The sequence below is a fragment of the Sander vitreus genome, chromosome 10, assembly GCF_031162955.1.
Source record: "Sander vitreus isolate 19-12246 chromosome 10, sanVit1, whole genome shotgun sequence".
In the NCBI taxonomy this organism is placed as follows: domain Eukaryota; kingdom Metazoa; phylum Chordata; class Actinopteri; order Perciformes; family Percidae; genus Sander; species Sander vitreus.
Genome location: NC_135864.1, coordinates 32,146,925 through 32,166,741, shown reverse-complemented (window position 1 = coordinate 32,166,741; position 19,817 = coordinate 32,146,925). Strand labels below are relative to the sequence as shown.

The following is a 19,817-nucleotide window of genomic DNA, read 5'->3' as shown; positions in this document are numbered from 1 at the left end:
ATGCATCAGTGGTTGCGGAGCCATATTGAAGCTATACACTGGAGTAATGTACAGAAATAACCACATGAAATGAATAGATGCTGGAAAGCAGCTTAGTGAACCGAGTCCAAATACAGGACGTCCTGCTGATATTGAACTGATCTGCTGGCTCAGAGCCTTTCACTTAAATGCAGAGGAAGTTGTGTTGGCTGGGACACACAGGGCCATTGTAAAGCCACCACTAGGAACAGTAATTCATCAGGAAAAGTCTGTATATTGGGTTGCTCCGCCCCCAACATCCTCTCCTCTGTGGAGCGTTCTGACGTTCCAACAAACTTCAAGGAAAACAAACTCCAAACACATTCCGTGTCTGTTGACACTATGGTGAAATAACGCTACAGTGTCATTTGTCAACAGAATAGGCTGTTATTATCTATGACCTGACTTCCGCTTTGAAGAAAACTGATTTGGCTTGAAGTGAAATAACAAACCGGGCCGATGCAGATTTTACCGAGGACTGGATGATGAGGCGGTCGGACCTCAGCGCGCATTTCACCGCTGATTTCCAAATTTCCGAGAGACGATGTGGAAACAGGAATATGATGTTCACTTCGACCTTTTGCTGCAACTACTGTAAGTTTCAGATTTCGACAGATCATGATTTGTTTTAAGATTTCACGTCCAAATGGGTGGGAACATTAACATTATGCTGCGTGGCAAAATGGAAATAGTGAGGTAGCTGTACTGTTACTTTACTCTGGCAAACGATCTCTATAGTACTTCTATTATATTTCTTTGTATGATACCAAAATCGGGATAAAAGTAATTTAAACGTTTTTTTTTTTTGATCTTATGTTGTATATTCCTTAAGGGGCTTTAAATGCCTGTAATCAATGTAGTGGATTAAGAGAATTTGGCATGGTTTTACCATCAATTTGCATTTGATCTTTATCAGGACTTATTATTTTAGAATGGCATGTAGTAAGGCAAGAGTTATGCGATTATAGTTGTTATAGTTATAATGTGATAGGCCTGCAACTAACAGTTCTTTTCATGATCAATAAATCAATCCCTTTTTTGAATAATCAATTCCTTGTTTAGTTATAAATAAATGCCAGAAAATAGTGACAAATGCCCATCACAAGTTCCCAGAGCTCACGGTGATGCCTTCAAAGCTATTCAGTTTACAGTTAATATAAAAATGAGAAAATCATGACAAAGCCTTAAATTTGAGAAACTGCAACCAGTGACTTATACTTGGTAAATGATTTAAAATGGGAAGTTGATTATCAAAATGATTGGTGGTTTTGTCCAGTGACTAATCAATAGATGGATTATTGTTTCAGCTCTAATTGAGGTATGAGATAAAGATTTGTAGCTATAGCCCACTTAAAGATTCTCTAAACAGTTATTTTCATGTCTGACTTTAAAAAGTCAAAATGAGCAACTTTTTACCCATCATGGTCTTAGTTGATGACCCAGAAACAAAACAAAAAAACGCGTGGATACATGTCACTTTGTCTCATTTTCTAGGCTTGAGGTGTCGCTTGTTTGTATTACATGTAGGAGTCCAATATTGCAACAGTTTTTACTCTCAGATTGTATCTATGACCTGTCTGACCCACATGCACAAAAGCACACAAACAAAGAGCTCTCATATGTGTGTGTGCGCCATCATTTATCTGTTGATCAAAGAAAATGAAAGAAAAGTCCGGGAAATGACCATATTTTGATAATCTGGTTAATCCCATAATAGACCCTGGTGGGAGATGCCGCAGAGATCCTTCCTTCCCCCCCCCCACACACACACACACACACACCTCTTTTATGCAGACACACCTTGTAAGTGTAGGTGCGGGTGGTGCACAGCCAAAGAGATTAACATGTGAGTCACTGGCATGCACCATCATGCTCTCTATCTCTGACACACACACACACACACACACACACACACACACACACACACACACAGAGTGAGTGGCGGTCACAGTGGATGAATAAGTGTGGCCTGGGGATACAGAATTGTGCCTTTAGATAGACAAATAGGTTTACTGTATGCCACTTGGCCCTCAGTGACGCCAAGTAGCTTGGCACAAAAGGCCTGCACTAGATATTTGACACTTCATGTTGTGTGTCTCTCTTACTGTTGGTGTGTGTGTGTGTGTGTGTGTGTGTGTGTGTGTGTGTGTGTGTGTGTGTGTTTTGGCTCTATTATTGCCAGCAGCAGTGAATTGGGGGAGCCCGGCATCTTTTTAGCCCCATGACTGATATGAGCTTTGAATGATTTATGAGGTCTCTCTGAGTCTATAGTGAATTAATATGGTCAGACGAGCGAAAGCAATTTCACTGCAAACACCAGGCTAGATATTGTTTTGATAGTTTACCACCGACTCATTTTATTTTGTGTCCATATGTGTGTGTGTGTGTGCTTATGTCTTTGTGCAATATGTACATATTTCAATCCATCCATTTTTCTTTTTTTAACCACTTGTCTGGGTCCCAAAGGGGGTTTCTAGGTGGGACATGCAGTTTATTGAGCGGATACTGGGTCTGCCCAGAGGTCTCCTCCTTGTTGGACATGTCCAGAATATCTCCAGAGGGAGTCATATACAGGAAGCATTTTTTTCAGATCCCCAAACCACCTTTACTGGCTCCTTCTCCACAAGAAAAAGCGGTGGTTTTACTCCTTCCGGATATACAAACTCCCCACCCTGTCCCTAAGGAGGAGCCCAGGCACCCTGCAAATTATCTGCTTTCACTCGACTCTAGCTATAATCTTATAGTCATTCTTGGCGGTGATGCTCCGCCACGATAAGGTGGAGGAGTTTGCATGACCCACCTCGTAATGGTGGAGGGGTAATGTGTTCCAGTGACCCTGGGAGCTGTGTTGTCGAGGGGCAATAGCAAATTGGTCCAAGGTCAGGGGCCAGATAAAGAGTGATTCTGAGAGCCTAATGAGTCAGTCAAGACAGGTCAGTGTAACCTTGCCTGGAGTAGAGAAATCAGGGTCCAGGACTGACTCCTGGCTATGGATACGTTTATTTGTCAATCTTTTGTATCAGTCAGTTTTTGTCTGATGCCCCTTCGTGCCACATTGTGAAATTGTGTTAAGACAGCCATAAGGTAGTCCACAATCCCTTTACTTCTTCTTCTAGCACAGGACACTTTGGCTTCCGCTGTATCCATGGTAACCATCAAATCCCTTACGACAACAGCACGTAGTGTATTCAATTTGTGAGGGTAATGCAATTGGGCTGATCTGATTATGCAAAAAAACATCTGAATCATCTGGCAAGAATGCTGACAGTGCCACGCAGATGCACACACAGACAGGAAATGAGGAAATGCCATTTAGACTGATTTATGTAAATGTGTGGAGTCTCTTTCTTAAGAAATAAATCGGAGATAGGTGTTTTGTGCTTATTTGTATTAATACAACAATAGAGTGCAGTTTGTTTCTTTGATCATAAACATGATATTAAATGTCATGCTATTTTGCTTGAATGATTGATGTATTGTCTGTAAGGGTTGTTTTTTAATGTGTAAACCAAACCAACAGCAAGGATAATTAACTCCCTCCCTAACTCACTGATGGACTGTGGTGCGGAGCAAAGTATACAGTGCAATGCAGTACAGTGGACACAACTCAATATCTTAAAGGTCCCATGGCATGAAAATTTCACTTTGAGGTTTTTTTAACATTAATATGAGTTCCCCCAGCCTGCCTATGGTCCCCCAGTGGCTAGAAATGGTGATAGGTGTAAACCGAGCCCTGGGTATCCTGCTCTGCCTTTGAGAAAATGACAGCTCAGATGGGCCGATCTGGAATCTTCCCTTTATGATGTCATAAGGGGAAAGGTTACCTCCCCTTTCTCTGCTTCCCCATGGCAAGCTGGTCAAGGCCACACCCCCACCCTCCACCTTACCCCCCTCTCTCCTCCTCAATAGCATTTAAAGCTACAGACACAGAAATGGCACATCCTAAGGAAAGCTCATTGTGGGACTGGCTCTTGTGGCTGTAATTCTGCACCAAGGCTGAATTTCGGGAAAGAGACTTCAGATACAGTATTAGGGGACCACTAAGGCCTATATAAAAGAGACTTTAGATACAGTATTAGGGGACCACTAAGGTCTATATAAAAGAGACTTCAGATACAGTATTAGGAGACCACTAAGATCTATATAAAAGAGACTTCAGATACAGTATTAGGGGACCACTAAGATCTATATAAAAGAGACTTTAGATACAGTATTAGGGGACCACTAAGGTCTATATAAAAGAGACTTTAGATACAGTATTAGGAGACCACTAAGATCTATATAAAAGAGACTTCAGATACAGTATTAGGAGACCACTAAGGTCTATATAAAAGAGACTTCAGATACAGTATTAGGGGACCACTAAGGTCTATATAAAAGAGACTTCAGATACAGTATTAGGGGACCACTAAGGTCTATATAAGAGACTTCAGATACAGTATTAGGGGACCACTAAGGCCTATATAAGAGACTTCAGATACAGTATTAGGAGACCACTAAGGCCTATATAAGAGACTTCAGATACAGTATTAGGGGACCACTAAGGCCTATATAAAAGCATCCAAAAAGCAGCATGTCATAGGACCTTTAATCAAACTACCTCAGTAAGTCATAAATAAATAAGTAGGGCACTAATTAATGCTCTTGCATTGATTCTCTCTGTTCTCTTGATGACACTAACGGTTATATAGAGTGTGAAGCCTGATTAGTTCATTAAACCGTGTCCCTGAGCAAGACACTGCATTGCAGTCTACACTGATGGCCTTATTTTTTCAAGTCTTCTTTTCTTAGTTGAGTCAGCTGTTATTGGTTCTACAGGCATTATTTACACTCGATAACATTACAAGTGCTTTGACATTTTTGCCCTAAATAGGGGCGTCCTCTAGCTCACCTGGTCCCATGTAGGCTGCGTCCTAGCCAGCAGCCCGGGTTCGAATCCAGCCCACTTTCCTGTCTTTCTGTATTATCTAATAAAAAAATGTGTCTTCAATTAAAAACGGATATTAGCTGCAGAAGTGGAAGTTTAGTGAAGCTAAAAAGGGCCTGAAGAGGAAGCTGGTTTCATAATCATTACTGATAGTTTACAATTCAGTATGTTTAACTTTTCAATGCATTTCAGTTTGAGGCATTACTATGTTAAAATTTAAAGAAGAGGATTATAACTATAACTATAACTCAAATAGGGTACATAGTGTTCAAGAACATGCCGTTCATGCAGACTTTGCAAGTCGTTAGTGAAAGCTGCGTGTTCACTCTCATTTTTCAACTGTTTCGCAACTGGTCTAATTTTTTTTTTAACCTTAATTATTCCTGCAGGGGTGATTGAGTACATTCAATGTTTTGCAGGAACGCCCTGATTCATAATCACACAGATACACCCATTCACAGCTGGAATAGACAGCCTAGTGATAGACAATGAGCATGAGATGGACAATATACTTGTTCAGTTTGGGGTTTTGCTCAAGGGCAAGTTGATGGGAGTCGTTGAGGCCAGAGAGATCATTACTTGTTCACTATATGGGCCTTTATAAATGGAAAGCTCACTTCTCTAACTTCCAGGCTACATGTTGGGGAGCCACCGATACTGTTGTTTTTTTTTTATGGTCGATACCGATTATTAGTAGTTAATGAAACCGATAACCGATATTTGTAACCGATATGCATTTACAGTGAAAATGAAAATCTTTAAGTCAAAATTAAGATTTTGGAATGTTACAAACTCCAACACAGCACTTTGTTTAAATGCTTTAAGCAATTATTTAATAAATGAGAAACTTTCAACATAATACCCAGTAAAAGATAGTCAGAGGACATGATGTCAGACTCAGTGGGGAGTGAAACCAAAGCAGAGGGACAGACGGAGCTGTAGCCGAGCCAAAGTAAAGCACGTTTAATGAATTAACTTTAGCGGTTATCAGGGAAATAAAACGCTGATGCAGATAATATCGGTCTATCCCTACTACATGTGCATGAAACAGAGGAATAGAAAAGTAGAATTGAGGTTTTTATATAACAGGACTTTATTTCACATGATGTTAGAGGTTAACAGTCTGAGATGAGTGGAGCTTTTTTGGAAGAGGTGAAAGCCGCTTTGTCATTCTCATCAGCCTTTCGATTCACTGTATTGAACGAAACTGGGTCAGCGTCAAGACAAATTATTCAAACCTCATTTGACTTTTTGTTTGTGTGTATGTGAACATACGTTTATGTAATTGAGTTTTATGCTCAGCAGTTCAGTTTCCTCTGTCTGGTTTTAAGTGTGTGGGCGCGAAACGACGGACATGTGTTCCATTCATTAACCTAAAGGCACCTGCTTTGTGTGTTTGTTTGTGCGTGTGTGCGTATGTTCTCTCCTCCAGTGATGCCAACCTCACAGACGTGCTGTCTGACTCAGAGGAGTGTGATCTGGGCAGTCTGGAGCGTTTGGAGCGCGGCAGCACCGACACTCTGGCCAATGGCTGCCGAGCCGACTGCGAGGCCGCCAAGAGACTGGCCAAGCGCCTCTATCACCTCGAGGGCTTCAAACGCTGTGACGTGGCCAGACACCTGGGCAAGAAGTGAGCACGCACACACAGTAACACTTGTGCAGTAGGGCTGGGCAATATATCAATATTGTATCGATATATGAGGCTAGAGATCATCTCAGATTTTGGATATTGTAATATGACACAAGTGTTGTCTTTTCCTGGTTTTAAAGGCTGCATTACAGTAAAGTGATGTTATTTTCTTTTATTTGCCTTTACCCACTTAGTCATTAAATCCACATTATTGATGATTATTTATCAAAAATCTCATTGTGTATGTTTTGTGAAAGCACCAATAGTCAACCCTAGAATATTGTTGCCATATCAACATCGATGTATTGGGTCAAGAATATGGAGATATTCTTGACCCAATACATCGATGTTGATTTTCTCCATATCGCCCAGCAGTTACTTTGGAAATGTAATAGGTTACTGATTACAAGGTACCCTATTTCAAATGTAATAGTACTGTAACTATTACTTTATCAAAGTAATTAGTTATATATAATATATAATAAGTTATTAGGCTACATTCAATAACGTTTTTGATTCCTTTTCTAAATGTCTAATGACAGCTGTGGCGCTGCAAATTCAAACTTTACTAAACAGCTGTGGCTGGAAATGGCAAAAGAAGACATTGTGCAAATGAAAAACATGCAAAAGCAACAAAAATAAATATTATTCAACATATAGCCTAGCTTTTTACAGAAAATATTCAGATGCAACCCCCAATTTAATCGTGGACATTTTCATTTCTTCCCAGTAACTGTAACGGATTACAGTTACCTTTATTTTGTAATTAAATTACGCCACTACATGTAACTAGTTCCTCCTCCAACACTGCACATGTGCATACATGATGACTAAAGGACTGACAAATAGCCAGAAACAGAGGAAAACATGTTTACATAGTTACATGTGTTCAGTATGAGCGACACAGACATAATGTACACATAGATGGACATGTAAGAATGCACACAAGCAACCACATCTGCACAAGTGTACTTTATTCTTATAGCATCACTAGAAGAGCATTCTCTAATACAGAGCTGTCAGGTAAAGCATTTCTATAACGCATTCATACGTCTCCAGTGCCACGTTGATGTGCTGACTCTCTCTCTCTGTCTCCCTGCAGTAATGAGTTCAGCCAGCTGGTGGCATCGGAGTACCTGAGCTTCTTTGATTTCTCCGGCCTGTCGCTGGATCGAGCCCTGAGGTAATGCACAGTCAGCACTTGGAAGTGATGAGTTTATGATGTGGACGTCCCCCCCCACCCCCCTGTCACAAACCATTAGCTTTGTGCTAATCAAGCTGTCGTGTTGAGTACAGTTAGCCAGTGTAGCTGAACGCTGCAGAGTACATCACTGCCCTGTACCTGACATGTTGCTGTCTCCAACTGCTGCCTTCAGCCCACCGTGTTCAGTTAAGAGCCCTTGTGTGTGCACTTCAGACTGTGCCAGATTAGTATACTGTTGTTAAAGTGCTCATATTATGCTCATTTTCAGGTTCATAATTGTATTTAGAGGTTATATCAGAATAGATTTACATGGTTTAATTTTCAGAAAACACCATATTTTTGTTGTACTGCACATTGCTGCAGCTCCTCTTTTCACCCTGTGTGTTGAGCTCTCTGTTTTAGCTACAGAGTGAGACCTCTCACTTCTGTTCCATCTTTGTTGGGAGTCGCACATGCTCAGTAGCTAGGTAAGGACTACTAGCCAGTCAGAAGCAGAGTATGAGGGCGTGTCCTGACAGTACCTAGGTAAGGACTACTAGCCAGTCAGAAGCACAGTATGAGGGCATGTCCTGACAGTACCTAGGTAAGGACTACTAGCCAGTCAGAAGCAGAGTATGAGGACGTGCCACGCTAGCAGCTAGGCGAGCATTATAGCGTGTGTTACAAAGTGACCACGTTTGTCTCTGAAGTAAAGGCTGGACTACAATAGAGCTGTTTGGAGCAGTTTGTGAACAGTGTTTTCTGTGTTTTCTGTTGGAGATGGTAAGTCCCTTTGGTACCCATTTGGGTATTGTTTGGATCTTGGATACCAAGGTCTTCACACTAAGGTCAGCCATAATAATGTCTGGTAGGAATGAAATAATCATCATAATATGTACATGTACTGTAGGGCTGCACAATATTTAGATTTTTTTATTGTCATCTCAATATCAACTCTGGTGCAATAAACACATCGCGAAAGACACTCAAAGAATTTTTGTGTTAGTTGAAAGAAAATATCAGTAGAAAACCACACTTTAAAATGTAACTGTCATTCTTGTTTAGTGCTGCCTTTCATATTCAATTCACTGTTCAATTTGTTCATTTAAAGAAAGTTGGAAATTAATTCCTTTCATTTGTTTTAAATTAAACAAGCAAGTTGTTGTATTTTAGCAGAATACTGAAAGCAGCGGAAATGAGTACACTCTAATACCTGTTTATTTATCGCAAGTAATATCGTTATGGCGATATTCAACAACGTTGTCACTTATCGCAGCCCTAATGTACAGTAAATGGTTTAATGAAGGTTACTGTAGTTGCCTGTGTTGATCTGACTGCATAGAAATTCTTTCTATCAAGATATATTGTTTAGTCAATGAAATTTGAAAAGAAATGGCAAAAGAATATCACAAATTCAAGTCCGAGGTGATGTCTTCACATCTTATGTCCAACCAAAATTCTAAATCCCCAAAAGATTCAATTTACTTTATAACAAAACAGCAAATTCTCACATTTCTCACAGAGAAGCTTGAACCAGCCCGAATATTTATCACCTTATGCTTGAAAAATGAATGAAACTCAATCAAAATAGTTGCAGATCATTTTTCCGTCAATTGACTAATTGATTATAAGACTTTCTGTTTCAACTCTACATTAATGTATCACCTGGAAAGAATGAAAGTGAGACTGTGTGAAATGTCATACGGTTACCAAATCAAATCCATTTATTTGCAGTTCAGAAGTGCAGCCAGTTCTCAACACAAGACCACACACACATAAAGATAAAGATGACACAATCCTTCATTATGACAATATACACACATGACCACGAGTCACGAAGTTTTAAAAAGCAGGTTTGACTGTTGCAGTTTTTCTCAAAGTCAAATGTCTGATAAGGTTTTCCAACAAAGCTGTTGGCTGAATTTGGTGTTTGGTGTTTTAAGCCCCCAACGTTGTCTTCCAGGCAGCGCTGCTTGGGGGCTTAAAACACCATCGAGCGCTGAATTCCTCCGCAAATTCTATTTACTGCCAGAAGTGATGAAATCCTATATATATTTTTCAGAGATGCATTATCGGAAACCATTTGATCTCCTGTTGACCTGTGATTTGTGTGTGACAGGAACTTCTTAAAGGCCTTTCCACTGATGGGAGAGACCCAGGAGAGAGAGAGGGTCCTTGTACATTTCTCCAGACGCTTCTGCCACTGCAACCCCCAGACACTTACCTCTGAAGAAGGCCAGAGCCACGAAGAATATGACGCTGATGACGACAATGACGGTATGAGGAACAATATAATAAATAAAATAAGTCATAAAAAATAAAAATATATGACTCATGTTTTTTTATATATACGTAATAAATCGATTTGGCATTACTGTTACAGTTTCCCATTTTGATCCCAGTTAAACAAACACTCATGACTGCAGCATATTTACACTTCAAAAACTAGCTGATTATTTTAGCATGACGGCTATATACAGATGTGTGTGTGTGTGTGTGTGTGTGTGTGTGTGTGTGTGTGTGTGATTTGTGTCTGCATGAACTATAAAGGAATGTATGGCACTGCACTACAGTGTGTATGTAGAGGAGTGATTTGACATTTAGCTGACGTCGGCCTTGTGTATTGTCCTGTTGCAGATGGAGCCCACACATTGACCTGCGCTCTTATGCTGCTCAACACCGATCTACACGGACATGTATGTACTGTAGTTGTCTCTTTCTGGTACTGCAGGATTCCCTTTTCCTCTAGTCTTCCTGTAGTCTTGCATTGCCAGACCTTCCTCCACAGCGCCACAGAGGAGGGTCTGGCTAGTCTACACAGCATTCCGGGATGGGAGAAAAACGTGCTCTGGTTTATTGGCATTTCTTTAAACCAATCATCATCGCCTTGGGCGGCGCAAAGCGCCGGACGCAGCAATGGTGCCTCTGCAAAATAGCCTCGGGAAGGAACTTGTTTTGGTTGGAACATGTGCACGTAGGGAGGCGAGCTCTGGAATTATAATGGCTGTCGAGTGTGTAAACAAAGTATAAAGACAGTCCTTTGTCAGCAATGGCATGTCTCCATTCACACCTTCTTTTCTATCTATTTCTTGTTCTTTCTGTCAACCCTTCTCTCTCCTCCGCGGCCTACTTTCTGACCTGTTTCTGTCTCTCCTCTCCTCGAATAGTCTCATCTGCTCGGTTCTAAACTGGAGCACTGTGGTCTGGGCAGCATAACACGATCAGTATCGTAGGTCCTGTGCTTTGCTTTTCCTCGACCCGCCTGCGAGTGAATTTCCCTCCTCGACCTGATATCCTTTCTCTCTTTTCAATTTCCTTTTCCTCCCTTTCAAATCCTTCCCCTGCTAACCAAATGTGGCCGCCTGGTCTCTCTCCACCCGTGCAGGTGGTAAGTATATTTATAGTACTAACACTGTCCTCATTGACATCTGTGCCTCCTCTTGTCAGCTAATAATACCATTTCATTAAGTCATGATTATTTGAAATTTGATCAGTCACATTAGGCTCATAATAAAGGATGCACACACAGGGATATATACATTTTTTTAAACATTGTTGTGCATTGACAGAAAATATTTGGTTGCTTAAATATTGTTTACCAAAAATAAATGATCAGTAGTAGTTTATTCTGCTTATAATAACATGTAGTACTGGTATAAGCAATGAGAAATGCAATTGATCTGCAGTGCTGCAAATCACAATGTCTAAAATAGTTCAAATTCAAACAAAGTGAACAGCAGATTAAATGGAGCATAAAACATTTTGTGACACCTGTTATATCCCATCCTTTTATTTCTTGGACTTTTCCTAGAAAAGGGAGCAGGGTTGTCTTGTCTGTTACGTGGGCCTTCTCAGACGAAAATGCAAATAGGAAGCCACAAACCAAATCTTTTTTTCTTTTTCTTTTTCCTATAACAGTAGCGAGTCGATTCAGATTTAGTCCCACAGCTGTATCTGTTTAGGTTACAGGCTTTATTCAGACAGAAAAGGGGAAGTAATACAGAAACACCTCCCTATGTTTTCACCCTGTAATGATGCATCATACTAAGAGGCTAAAGGAAATTTATGGTAAGCTGTAGGGCTGGGCGATATGGAGAAAATCAAATATCACGATATTTTTGACCAAATACCTCGATATCGACACCGCAACGATATTGTAGTGTTGACTATATTTACACAATGAGATGTTTGATAAATAATCATCAGTAATGTGGATATAATGACTAAGTGTTTAAAGGCAAATAATAGAACAGTTACAACAGTCTGGTAAGTTCAGAAAATGACATCACTTTACTGTAATGCAGCCTTTAAAACCAGGAAAAGACAACCCGGCCATATTAAGATATCCAAAATCTAAGATGATATCTAGTCTCATATCATGATATCGATATAATATCGATATATATTGCCCACATTGTAAGCTGTTATTAACACATACATAAAAGGTGGAACCTCTCACTGCCACTACTAGTAGAACCAGCAGCATAACACTGCCACCCAGTGGAAAGTTGCAAAACTGCATTCAGGTTGGAGCACTTAAAACTAGGAATTTGAATATTTGTCAACTTCTGTGGATAACGAGCTGAGCTAAAGATTGACCAGTTTACTTCCACACGTTAAAACGCTAATTGAACTGATTGTTTTGTTTGTGTCTGTCTGTCTGTCTGTCTGTTCACCTCTCCTCAGAACATTGGGAAGAAGATGTCTTGCCAACAGTTCATCAGTAATCTTGACGGCCTCAACAATGGCAAAGACTTCCCTAAAGACTTATTAAAGGTACAGATCGCCTCCTGGGAAAGTACAGCAACCACAAAACCTCTTTTTGTCTTAGCCTCAGAATTGAAGCATGTCTTCACATTCTTTACCCTGTAGTCAGGTTAAAAGAGAATGTTTACAGTTCCTCTCTTTTCTTGCCTTGCCCACACAGGTCTTGTATAACTCTATCAAGAATGAGAAGCTTGAGTGGGCAGTGTGAGTATGCATTTTGTGTTTGTGAAAAGGAAAAGTACTTGGGCTACGCAAGTTTTTTTCAGAAGTAAGTACACTTGAATATGTGCTGCTCAGGTTTATCTGAATGGGTATTTGTGTGCGCAGTGAGGAGGAGGAGCTGAGGAAGAGTCTGTCAGAGCTGGTGGAGGAGCAATGTGAGGGTGGGAGTAAGCGTGTTGCCAGGGTAACGGACGGCCATAACCCTTTCATCGCCATTCCTATTCTCTTAAATGCCGTCACCTACAAACATGGAGTGCTGACCCGCAAGAGCCACGCTGACATGGACGGCAAACGCAGTGAGTTATTGTACACACACACATACACACACACACACACACACACACACACACACACACACACACACTCTTAACTGAAATGAACAAATTCATAATAACTTAAACAATAAGTTAAAAATAAATAAAAATATGCCAAAAGTTTTTTTATTTCTTCGCTTTTCTCTCTTCCAGCCCCGAGGGGTCGCCGTGGTTGGAAAAAGTTCTACGCGGTTCTGAAGGGGATGATCTTGTATCTCCAAAAGGTACCACACCTCATCCTCTGCTCTGTTACCATAGAAACACACATCCAGCACCGCTGTCATTGCGGTGGTGGATGCTGCTAGCTGTGTGTGTGTGTGTGTGTGTGTGTGTGTGTCAGATGGAGCATTAATAGAGGAAATGAGGCATGGCTGCTCTGCTGCGTGTTTGTCTCCCCCTGCTGGAAGGCAGCAGTGTGATATTTTCACTACATTTTAAATTATGTGATGGACATCTAATCTAATTTTTAGGCTTATTGTTTCATTTAATGAGGACTATTCCTCAGGATAAAGAGTTCAGTATACTCTCTATAGTCTCTGCTATAATAGACAAAATGACTGAAACATAACAACATTTACAGGCTCCAAAACATAAGACCTACAATCTCTGTATGTCCGTTGTTTTTTTCTGTTACTTACCCAGGATGAGTACAAGCCTGACGCAGACATTTCCGAGGTGGACCTGAAGAACGCAGTGCGGATCCACCACGCTTTAGCCACTCGTGCCACCGACTACAGCAAGAGAGCCAACGTACTGAAGCTCAAAACCTCAGACTGGAGAGTCTTCCTTCTGCACGCCCCGTAAGTTGAATTTGAGATGTTTTCATTACGCGTCATAAAACAATTAAGCCTCAAAAGTACAGGAAATAAGACAAATACAATGGAAGTTTCCATTTTTATACATATATGTTTTGAAATGTTTTCACGTTTTCAATGTATGGCATCGTCCAAAGATCCTGAAACTTTTTGATGTAGACCGTCAGTGGGCCATCTTGAACATAATGAGCTGGTGTAGAGGATTGATGGATGGACAGATCCATGGATTTTCTGCAGATTTTAAACGAATCAAATACATAAAAATAAAACTCAGAATGTTAACACCCCCCCCCCTCCAAATCAGGAAAACACTCTGCTTGATTCTGCAGACTTTCATTCTGGATCACCACTGAAAACGTAGATTGCGTTTGGGTCTCGTGAAGATGAATTGTATGCAGCACCAGAGTTTATAAAGTACTTAATAAAGTAAATTGTAGCTAAAAAGTCTCTTCCCTAATTAGATCTTTATAAGAGTATTTTGTGGTACCTAAATCCACTGTCATCTCAATTCTCAGACAGTGGAATTGTTTTGTGAATTTAGGCACACAATGTCAAAATACTAGTTGATACTAGTTAGAGACAATTACATCATTTCAGTTACATTCTGTGAAACGGAACGATTGTCTTTTTTCTGTCATGTTCTGCAGCCAGTTGAATGTACCAGGCTTTTTCTTGTAGATGAACCTGTGTTGATGAGTCGAACTACGTGTACAGCAATAGAAACAATTTTCATTCTACTCACCTGCTCTCTCTCCCTTCACTCTCTTTCCAGTAGTGAGGAGGAGATGATGTCTTGGATCTTTCGGATAAACCTGGTGGCGGCGCTGTTCTCCGCTCCGGCCTTCCCTGCCGCCATCGGCTCCATGAAGAAATTCTGTCGGCCAATCCTGCCGTCTTCATCCACCAGACTCAAACAGGTACGCGCAGACACACACACACACACACACACACACACACACACACACACACACACACACACACACACACACACACACACACACACACACACACACACACACACACACACACACACACACCTTTCTATTTTTGTCCGCTTGTCTGATTGGCTGTTTTGGGGTTCTTCTGTTTTTTGTCCGGGCTGTGATTGGTGCAGGAGGAACAGCTGCTGAGTCATGAGAGCAAGCTGAAGCAGATGAGCCTGGAGCTGGAGGAGCACCGGAAAAACTCGCCCTCAGCTGACCCCAAAAGCCGCGAGTGGGAGGAGTACCGGCTCAAGGAGCACTACCTCACGTACGAGGTACGGGCTTTGAATAGCTTCGTTAATTTGTCTGTTTTATCAGGTGTCATTTTTATTCTTTTTATGTTTTTTTCAAGTTAAAGGGCAGCTAAGAGACCAAAAAACATGCCAGATGGCTATTGTAAAGTGATAGCTGTTTTCCTTTCTTAACCATTCTATTATCATAAGTATATCATTTACAGCCTGACAGGCCAGACCCACATCAAGATGTTGGGTCTGGGAACTCACCATTGACGGAGCTCAATCCGAGGGGCGGGATAAACGGTTGTCTTTCAACTTCCCTCTGCACGCAATAGGATAGTGCTACAACCAAGCAGACCAACGAAGAAGGTAGCAGAGCTAGCTGATAGATTCAACTTTTGCCGTATCCGGTCGGCAAAACTCCGAACACATCTTCCTTTTTTAAGAATAACTTCAGTGCCATTTTTGTTCTTTTCTCAAAGAAAATCTTAACTCAAAGTCTTCCAAAGAATGCTGTTCCCAGCAGCAGCCATAAGCCCCGCCCACCAACTCTATACACGATGTGATTGGCCTGACAAGAGATTGGTTTTTCCAGCTCACAAGCCAACGGAGAGTTGCTAGTCGACCCTGGCTGCAAATTACATTTGCTGCCACTAGGGTGCCTCTAGATTTCTAGGCTACATCATTTATGATTTTGTATTTTTGTTTAGTAGCAAGGAAGATGTTCAGTTAACACACATATGAAATCTCATTATCAAACTTTATTGTTTTCTTCTAACCTAGCCAACCAGCTACGAGATGAACCGTGACAATAAAACATTTGATTTGGTCAAAACAACATTTTTAAAACGGCAAAAAAGGCAAAGGTACAATAATGTTAACATAGCCGCTTGTGAGTTCGCGGGCACGGTAAACTTTTCCATGGTAACAGCGAGCTCCACCAATCAGAGACGTCACTGTTATGCTTAGGATTGTGGGTAGTGTAGTCCTTTTCCATGACATTGCGAATAAAACATGTTTTTCCTAAAACATGTTATTATTATTATTATTATTATTATTATCATTATTGATATTATATGGAATTGTGGCTTCTACAGGGGCATAAACCATCGTTTCACAACCTGGTGGCTCGTGGTCACTCTCGCATTGCCGGACCTTCCTCCACAGCACTGCAGAGGAGGGTCTGGCTTGTCCACACATACATTCTGGGATGGTTTATTGGCATTTCTTTAAACCAATCACAATCGACTTGAGATAATATGGCTAATAATCAAAATTCTTATGGAGAAAATTAATGGGACCTTCGCTTCCGGAACCACACTGTTGAGTTCTGTTTGATTCATTTTCTATTAGTCTCACTTTCTTTCTCTCACTTTCTTTCTCCTCCGCCCCTCTCGTTGAGCAGAAGACTCGGTATGAGACATACATCAGCCTCCTGCAGGCCAAAATCCGCGCAGAGACGGATGACCTCGAGAAGATCGAGGCCAGCGTGATGACTGGCCTGATCATGGAGGGTGGCCTGGCCGGCCGCGAGTGCCACCTCCGCAAGACGCAGTCCTCCCCGTCCATCAGTCAGGCTCAGGGCGGGCTGAACGGGAGGGCTGCTGGATGCACTGCCCCAGGACAGAGGAGCTGAGGGGAGGAAGGAGGACCAGTGACCCCAAAGCCCACCAAACAACATCTCTCCAAGCCAAACTAGCTTAATCCTCCCACTTCTTACTGGGTTTTCTGTTAGTATTTAGTGTTTTGGGCTCCTCCGTTCCTCTTGTTGTACTTACAGTAAGAAGGTGGGTAGCAACAGGAGGAATGACTCACTGTCCTTCGTAGAATTGATCAACCCTGGTGATAAGTTTCTGTCCTTGAGCAATAGATGAAGAAGATGAAGAGCCCGTGCTCGATGCCCAACAAGTGACCCTACCAAACCTCAGACCTTTGAACTTTTACTATTGCACATTAAAATGATCATTACTTTGATCACTATTTATAATGACATCATCAGTATTATTTTGAAATGAGACTCAGAGCGATGCACGTGTCTTTAGTTGAAATGTGTATTTAGTTATGAGCAGAGCTTTGAGTCATTCATATTGTCTTAGTTGAAGGCCAGAAAGAGAACAAAGAACGAGAGACGGACTGGTTTGCCTTTGTCCTCTCTGTCCTGTCCTCCAGGAAGCAGGCAGTGATGCAGATGGAGATGGTACTACTGTAGCATTTTGGCCTTTTGTTTCCCACTCGTGTTTACACACCCAGCCACTCACAGGCGTGTGTATGGACCTACGGTATGGGCGGAGTGTGGCGTGTGAAGATGCAACATATCTATCCCAGACTTACAAAAACTCTCCAAAAGAACTTCTCAGAAGGATCATGTCCCTGCCATGTATAGCATATTTATTTATTTATTTAATTCTCCAAACCTTTATTCACCCCAGGAAGGGTTTACACTGAGCATGCTCGCTCTTTTTCAGCCATTTCCATTTGACGTTCATACAGCTACATCCATTTGTAAGTAGCTGCCAAGAGGAACAGCCGTGGTTTGAACTGTTCACTAAGCTGCTCCACCGGAGGAACTGGAGGTTGAGTGCCTTACTCAAGGCCACCTTGACACTAGATGTTGAGGGATTTAGAGAGTGTTAGTCAGTCACTTGTCAGAAAGATCTGGGTCTGGGATTTCGAAGCTGCCGCTACCCCAAATACTGACATGTATTCAATTATTCTGTATGTTTTTTCCAACCAGTCAAATCTGAACTGAAGAGGATAACTGTATGTGACTGAATGAAAGCACTGTGCCATGTTCCGTTTTATCCCTCAAACTACTCTTCTTATATCACGGCAGAGTGCACTGAGCTGATATGTAACATTATACGGTCGGGTGTGAGGTTTCCGAACATCAAAGTGAAGGGCAGAACAGGAAGGTGTGGGTGGGAGACATACCGTATGAGTGGGTCAGCCGGTGTATGTATGTGTGTGTGCATTGGCATGCTCTTTTTAAGCAGTTGAGTTGTTGAAGCTGTAGGCAACAGGAAGAAGTAAATATAGCAGGTTCTTGTTTTTTCTATGAAGATTTTTGAGCATGTTTGGTGAGAAACAATCTGATGGCCTTCTGCTGAATAAGACCTGGAGCTCTCAAAAGCATCTTCAGCACCAAGGCAGACATCATCCTTTTGACAAAATATATACCTTTAACTCCCAAAACAGAACATCTAACCAATCTATGTTCTGATTTATAACATGTTACATGGACCTAATATAGCTTGCTTGGCCTTGTGTTAGGCATTTACTAATACCGGTGTATTCCTTTGATTGCCATCCTTCCTACCAGTTGAAGATGTTTTTGGGAAAGCAGGACCTGGCCTATCTTAGACAGAGACTGGCTTATTGGAGAGTGTAGCAGCAGGTCTGCTCCAGCTTAACATGATAAAGTCAAGAAACCTGTCAGCATACTGTAATGGAGAAGGGAACAGCAGCAAAACAACTCCACCAGCAGAGTAGCCATCAAAACATCCTCCACAAGGGGGAGGAGGAGGATCATGGAGGGTTCATTTTCTAAGAAGAAGAGACTGCTTTAGTTTTCTAAGTAAGACTGTCTCTGCCAGCCAAGAACAAGCAAAACAGACATCCAGCACACGTTTGTCCAAACTGGGTACACAACATATGAAGCCTGTTTCTAATGGGAGGAGGAAGTGGGGATGTGGTGGTAGGGGTGGCGGTACCGCTGTTTGTGAGCACCTTAATTGATTCCAAGCCACCCACACACACGCACACACCACACACACACCACACATTTTCTCTTTCTATGTAATTTGCTTATGACACAACTGTAGATCAGTGAGCTAAGTCCTCCCTCACTCAGCCTCAGTGTGGCACAGAAGCATGTTGACATAACCAGAGCTGTGGATATCGACAGTATATGAAAGCTTTGGCTCTGGACACAGCGCTTCTGTTCCTTCGTATATCATATTAGTAGTGACTGATAGGATCTGAGATTCTTTTGGGACTTGGCTGGACACCTGCAATCACAGCTGGAATCCTGGGACCAGATCCTTGTACAGACCAAAATACTGAAGCGGAGCTGAGTTTTCAGAGAGGAAGTACCATTTTATAAAGCTGTATTGTTAGGATGAATAACTGCTTTCTTACAGGGAGACTTCCCCCTATAGTCACTTTGGCTGTTGTGCTAACCATTGTTTCCCAATGTTCTAGGGTAGGCCTGTGCTGTAATATAGGATTGTGACAAAAAAAGATTTGTTGATTGTTATGTTTAATTTAAAAAATGAAAACTTAGGCACTTTGATGTCAGCATTGGATCTGTCTTTTTGTTTGTTTTGTTTGTATATCTGAACTGTTCTTTGACAGGATGCTTATACTATGTAAAGGACATATTTACTGAATATTTAGTCTGTGCTTCATAAAGTAAGCTTTTATACACATGATTGTGATTGTGCTTTCTTAATATTGTTAACTCTAACTTGGGTGACATCTATGATATTATGTAGATATTACTTAGTGTAATAATGCAACAGATTTTGTTCAGAACTTCAGCACTATACAACATTTCCAAAATGTAAATGCTTTTTAAAAAAAAATTTATTTAGCCTGCAGTAAAGAGCTATATTTGAAATTTAGTATGTTATTAAATCCAGTATAAAACAGCTAGTTAACTAGACCAGTGGTTCCCAAAGTGGGGTCCTTGAGGGGGTTCCAGGGGGTCCCCAACAAAAAGGA

At 41.3% G+C, this 19,817-nt stretch overlaps 1 protein-coding gene across 2 annotated transcripts in view; it reads left to right on the top strand.

Annotated features, from left to right (window-relative positions):
- The window catches only part of psd2 (pleckstrin and Sec7 domain containing 2), a 52,652-nt gene extending 33,132 nt beyond the window's left edge, over positions 1-19,520 (top strand). The window contains exons 1-13 of one of the 2 annotated variants that reach the window (XM_078261164.1): positions 273-612; positions 6,378-6,575; positions 7,678-7,758; positions 9,878-10,035; positions 10,396-10,454; positions 12,445-12,534; positions 12,686-12,729; positions 12,853-13,043; positions 13,215-13,285; positions 13,704-13,861; positions 14,649-14,793; positions 14,991-15,134; positions 16,501-19,520. In XM_078261164.1, the coding sequence (XP_078117290.1) occupies positions 563-612; positions 6,378-6,575; positions 7,678-7,758; positions 9,878-10,035; positions 10,396-10,454; positions 12,445-12,534; positions 12,686-12,729; positions 12,853-13,043; positions 13,215-13,285; positions 13,704-13,861; positions 14,649-14,793; positions 14,991-15,134; positions 16,501-16,731 (1,620 nt within the window). In that variant the 5' untranslated portion in view covers positions 273-562 and the 3' untranslated portion in view covers positions 16,732-19,520. Of the gene's footprint in view, positions 1-272; positions 613-6,377; positions 6,576-7,677; positions 7,759-9,877; positions 10,036-10,395; positions 10,455-12,444; positions 12,535-12,685; positions 12,730-12,852; positions 13,044-13,214; positions 13,286-13,703; positions 13,862-14,648; positions 14,794-14,990; positions 15,135-16,500 lie in introns of those variants that run through there. The other variant, XM_078261163.1, reaches the window with a different exon arrangement.
- Positions 19,521-19,817: the final 297 nt, after the last annotated feature.